Genomic DNA, 6,000 nt, shown 5'->3' with positions numbered 1-6,000 from the left:
ATGACTGTAGGCAGTGGTTCTCAACCTGTGGGTCCTGACCCCTTTGGGGGATCAAATGTCCCTTTCACAAGGATCCCATATCAGATATCCTGCCTATCAGATATTTACAGTCCGATTCATAACGGTAGCAAAGTTAGAGTTATGAAGTAGCAATGGAAATAATTCTAAGGTTGAGGATCACCACAACATAAGGACCTGTATTAAAGGGTTCAGAAGCATCAGAAAGGTTATCATCTATGGGACTGGATGAAGTTTCTACACTATCCAGAACACAAAGGTTTCTAACCATTCACTACAAAGTAACCCTCTTGGGTGAGTACAGAAACGACAGGCAACTCCAAAAGGAAATAAGCAGATCAGATGGAGTCCTCAGGTGTTCAGTCATTGTCTGTCATTGCTGCAGACGGGTGTCTCTCTTTAACAGGATGGATTTTAGCTTTGCAGGTGAGGCTGGAAGAAAACCCATTAAAAACTGGTCCAGATTATACAGAAAAATAGATGACGATGAAGGACACTGAGCCTTCTTTGACCTGAGCGACCTTGTACTTTTGAGAGGGTTGGTTTTGTTTTTCAGTCATCTGTTCTCCAACTACAAATCTTATTTTGTCTTTCTAAGTAGTTGTCAAGAACAGATATATAACTTTGTTTCTTTGTAAGCAATCTGTTTCTTTGACAGACTGTGGAGCCCTTACTGGAAACCGCTACTAAGATAAACCAGAATTCTCGGCTTCAAGGCAGAAGTTTCACAATGAGGCAAAGTCGGAGTTTAAGACAGACAAGGCTTTAACATTCGCTGCTCTTCCAGAGGACGGGAGTCTGGGTCTCAGCATCCATGTTTGGTAGCTCAGAAAGGCCTGTGACTCCAGATCCATGGGTTCTGATACCCTTTTCTATACGCTGAGGGTGCCTTCGCACATGTGATATTCATGAACACATAAACACAGCTACACTTAAACTTTTTAAAAATAAAAATGAATTTCTTTTTCAAGAGGAAAAGGTGATTTCAAGTCCCATGGTGGGGCAGGCAGGCAGGCAGGCACGCGTGCACACACACACATACACACACAGACCCAGGACACCCAAAACACGGGCATTTCATCTCAAAAAAGAGTATGCTTTCCAAGTGCAGTAGAGAACATCTTTAATCCCAACACTTGGAGAGAAAAGCAGGTGAACCTGTGAATTTAGGGTCAGCCTGGTATATACAGAGAGTCCAGTCCAGTTTTTAAAAGGGAAAGGGGACGGAAGGAAGGAAACCAAGTACGGAGGGAGGGAGGGACGGAGGGAGGAAGGAAGAAAGGGAGGAAGGAAGGAAGAGTACAGTTACGTGTCTTCCTGGCTTCTAAAGTTACATTGTTTAAAAGGTGGATATCCATGTAAGGTTGGTTCTAGGACCCCTAGGGATCCCAAATCCAGGAAGAGCGAGTCCCTTCTTTAACATAGTGTGGCATTTACAGATAAGCTATACCGTCTACTTTAAACAGCCTCTAGATTATAATACCTAACTATGTCAAATGTGGCACAAGACAAAGTCATCTGAGAGGAAGGTACCTCAAGAAAATGCCCCCACAAGAAGGGGTTATGGGGAAACCTCTAGGATATTTTCTTAATTAATAGTTGATAGGGGAGGGACAAGCCCACTGTGGGTTTCTGTAAGAAAGCAGACTGAGCAAGCCATAGGGAGCAAGCCAGTAAGCAGCACTCCTCCATGGCCTCTGCATCAGCTCCTGCCTCCAGGCTCCTACCCTCATGGCTTTTGATGATGAACTGTTCTATGGAACCGTGAGTGAAATAAACCCTTTCTTCCTCAGGTTGCTTTTGGTCATGGTACTTCACCACAGCCATGGTAACTCTCACTAAGAGTAAGATTAACCCAATGCAAATGCTTTATAAGCAACCAACACATTGTATTATTTAGGGAGTAACGTGGAGGGGGGGGGGAAATCTTTTCAAAATGAGCACAACTTTGAGGAAACTTTTCGATCAAGGTTGGTTGAATATGCAGCGGTGGGACCTATACACGGAGTGCCAACTGTCTCTATGTCTTTATCTCTACTGTCTTTGTGTTATGCTTTGTGAAGTCTCCCACACAAATTGCTCAGTTTCCAGAAAAGGAAGACACTAGAAACTGTCAGATAACATCAAAGCGCTGATATAAATATCTAAAGCCACACCTTCTAGCTCCAGGGCCTGAAGCGAGGAGGCGAGCGCTCTCCAGCAGGGATGTCAAGTAGTCACCGCATTCCAGTTTCACAGACAAAGCAACAGATGACCCCGAGTAGCAGGATAGCTCCCCAGGCCCCAGGACCAAATCAGGGTCTGAGGGTGCTTCCCTGACACTCCAGTTCCCAAGTATATGACATCTACGGGTTACAGGGAACAGCAACAGGATCTTTCTCCACTATGCACATGGCAACGCACCCATGTGCGCATGCGTACGGCAAAAGACAGCGATCCGGAAGTGGACCCTGCTCGGGGTCTCATATTCTGCAGTACTGACTCCAGGAAAACCAGGCTTGCTTCACCGGATTCATGTCATCTGTGCCTCAAAGGAAGCCTAAGGCCTGTCGTTGCCATAGTGCCAGGACTCTGGACTGGCCCCAGACATACTCAGATGCCGTGTAGTAGTGGGCGGGCGCGGCTTGCTGCAGTGTTCTGCTGACCAAGATCGAGGTTAAGTTACTTCAGCCCATCAAAGATCTAAGGAAGAGAGAGGAAGGAGACACCTGAGCTAGGGAGAGCCTTTAGGGGTCACCTACACTGACCCAGTCTGGTCACCAGATGGAGAGCCAATAGAAAGAGTCTGCCAGGAATGTCCTGAGCATAGATTGGCTGCCCTCAGCAGAGGCGTGAGGAGGGTGTTGTCTGCATGTGAACCCTCCTCACGGAGCACCAAATCCAGCGGCCTCTGGAGAACTGCCAGGCTGCTGCCTCCTTTTTCCCATACTGGGGGCAGAGGGCAGGCCATTCGCGTGGGACTTCAGATCCTGCAACTAGCCTCTGGCCATGGCGGGACCTGAGTGGCAGTCCCTGGAGCAGTGCCTGGAAAAGCATCTGCCGCCTGACGATTTGAGCCAGGTGAAGCGAATTCTCTACGGCAAGCAAACTAGGTCAGAGACCCAGAGGCTGAGTTTGGGGCATATGGAGTCACCCAGACATGGGCTGGCGGAGCAAGGGGAGGGTTTCTCAGGCTTTCTCGGATGCAAATGGCTCTGTGGGGGGCAGTGATGAAGAACCCTGTAGGCTCACAGAGGCCACATATCAGGACCGATGAGGGTTTTTAGGGGGTGACTCTTACAAACCGTGTGTTTTCAATGCCCCCAGACTCCCTGCTTCCCTCCAACCGCCCCCGCCATCGCCCACCTTGTGTGGAACAAAATAGGACCGGAAATGAATTTGTCTCTTAATTCTATCTCCAGGGCCAATACTCCTTTCTCTAAGCTACTAGCTTTGACTCAGATCCCAGCTTTCTCCTTGGGGGTCTGTCCAATACCTGCAGCTAGGATCCCCTGAACCACCCTTCCTAGCAGCTTGGAGGTAGAGGAAAGAATACTGGATCAAACTAAGGAAGCTTCCGGACTTTCCAGACAAGAGAATTGGTAGCTCAAGTCTCCTCATTCTAGGCAAGCTCACCAGATTTTTTTTTCCTTTCTTTTTCTTTTTTCCTTCCTTTCTTTCTTTTCTTTCTTTCTTTCTTTCTTTCTTTTTTTTTAGAGTTGGGCATCTGAGCTGGGAAAAAAAAATACCCCCCACCCCACTTGGTCTTTATTTTCAATCCGATTTTCTGGAGCAATCAGAAAGCTGTCTTTAAATGGACTGTGTCCTTGTCCTTTGCTCAAAGCCCGTAAGAGGGTTTTCTAGGCTGTTAGAACAAAATGTGCACTCTGACCTTGCTAATTCTCTGTCCAGTTCTTGCTTATATTGGCCTGCTTAGGCGTTCTCCAGTCTAGCTTGTTTGCTCTCAGGTCACATCCCTCTGGTCCGCATGCCAGGGGCCTTGCGTTAGACCCTTGATCAGCCAAGGATAATTGACTAAATCAATGGTTCCTGGCAATCTCAGGGTTCCTTCGGAGAGGCCCGATCCATTAAATCTACCACAGCAAGTAGATGGTAGAAGAGCTTCACTGGCATTTCATGTCCCCCCAAACCCTCTCTATAATCTGTGAGGGGCTAGACAAACCTAAAATACTCTCACTTTCTAGCAGACTTACAAGATCAGCCAGTCACCTGGGTGGGTGATGTATGTAGCTCAGCGGCCTGCTGGGCATGCCAAAGGCCTGGGTTTCCACAACCTCATGCAAAACCCCCCAAACAACAGCAGCAACACATTAGTCACATGAGCAGTGTTAGAAATGAGGGTCCCTGGCTGGAGAGATGGCTCAGTGGTTAGAGCACCGACTGCTCTTCTAGAGGTCCTGAGTTCAATTCCCAGCAACCACAGGGTGGTTCACAACCATCTGTAATGGGATCCGATGCCCTCTTCTGGTGTGTCTGAAGACAGAGACAGTGTACTTATATGTAATAAATAAATCTTTAAAAGAAAGAAAGAAAGAAAGAATGAAAGAATGAATTGAGGGTTCCAAAGAAGATTTAAAAAACAAAACCAAAAACCAAGCAGGGGTATCTTAGCCCAGTTTCTAGGGATGGAAATTGTTCTGTTTTAAGGGTAAAGTCAGCACGTTATCCTGGGATTGAATGATTGTGTTGGCGTCAGAGGTAAAATCAAGGGGCATTATGAAGAAAGAAACGTTTCCCATAGAAGTACACATTCTAGGTAGGGCTGAGGCCGGGTCAGGGACTACCGAGTGAGAGGAATTATATCAGCATTTGGAGAATCACAGAGCAGGGCAGAACTGTACCGGAGGATACAGTGCTCACCACACTAACCCTGGGGGTTTGGGTCCCAATAGCTGAACAAGTTCCTTTGCCTATTTTCCATTCTTCTCTCGGGTTTTGTTCCCTGATGAACCTTTCACGTTTCTTCCCTTAAGGTGTGAACCTTCGTGCCTGCTTAATTCTTATGATTGGGTGAGGTTTGGCCGTGAATAGACTTTTCCACCGAAGATAGGAAATTATTCTGTCTTTAAGAGACTTTAAAACCCCTCCCACTTAAACTCCTGTTCGTTCTTCTGAGGCAAGCTTGTGCTTGGCTAGTTCCCCAAATCATCCTAGCCCCAGATTTCTTGCTGTGCCCAATACACGGTGGCAACATTTATTAAATATTCACTAAGCGAGAGAGCTACATGAGTGTGTGTTGCCTGCTTACATCGGACAGACAAGACCACCCAGAGGACAGAACCAAGAAGCATTCATTACATTGTCAATCCCTTAAACAATTGTTGCTCACATCTTTTGTTTGTTTTTGTTTTGTTTTGAAACAAGGTTTCTCTGTGCCCTGGCTATCCTGGAACTCCCTCTGTAGACCAGGCTAGCCTTGAACTCACAGAGATCACCTGCCTCTGACTCCCGGGTGCTGGCATTAAAGGCTTGCACCACTCTCCCCCACTCCATCCCAACCCCTGCCTTTTCACTTCTTTTTGCCTAGGACATTAGAGGGACTATTTGTAGCACATGATTCCTGCCCTTTTGTTTTATCATCATCATCATCATCATCATCATCATCATCATCATCATCATCATCATCATCATTATTGTACTGAGACCCAAACTCAGGGTCTCTTGCATGTCAAGCACAGTTATATAATGTACTGCAGTTGTGTACCACAGTTATATATAATGTACTAGGTCGTCATGACAATTAGGTTGTCCCAAGATAACAGGAGCTTTTGATCCACCATAGTCACAGGGGGCTGACGTACCCCATGCAGTCCCTCACTGATAGAAAACTCAGTGTGTCCACAAGCCTCTAGGTTGCCCAGTGAAACAGGCAGGATGAAGGGAAAGTTCAGGAAGCTGCCATTACGTTGGTAACTTCTGTATCTCTTTGGAAGGACACACAAAACATTAAGAGGGCCGTCTTTGAGGTCTGGAGCTAGAACT

General features: G+C 46.6%; 1 protein-coding gene across 2 annotated transcripts in view; it reads left to right on the top strand.

Moving 5' to 3' along the window:
- The first annotated feature begins 2,900 nt into the window (after positions 1-2,900).
- Positions 2,901-6,000, top strand: part of Upb1 (beta-ureidopropionase 1) — a 26,387-nt gene continuing 23,287 nt past the window's right edge. Inside the window, exon 1 of one of the 2 annotated variants that reach the window (XM_087596757.1) lies at positions 2,901-3,110. Coding sequence is in view for 1 of the 2 variants with exons in the window: in NM_053845.2 (NP_446297.1) it covers positions 3,007-3,110 (104 nt within the window). In the remaining variant the exon portion in view is untranslated. The remainder of the gene's footprint in view (positions 3,111-6,000) is intronic. The other variant, NM_053845.2, reaches the window with a different exon arrangement.

The sequence above is a fragment of the Rattus norvegicus genome, chromosome 20 (assembly GCF_021556685.1).
Source record: "Rattus norvegicus strain SHRSP/BbbUtx chromosome 20, alternate assembly SHRSP_T2T, whole genome shotgun sequence".
Taxonomy (NCBI): domain Eukaryota; kingdom Metazoa; phylum Chordata; class Mammalia; order Rodentia; family Muridae; genus Rattus; species Rattus norvegicus.
Note: the sequence above shows the minus strand (reverse complement) of the source record. Positions and strands in the feature narration are given on the sequence as shown.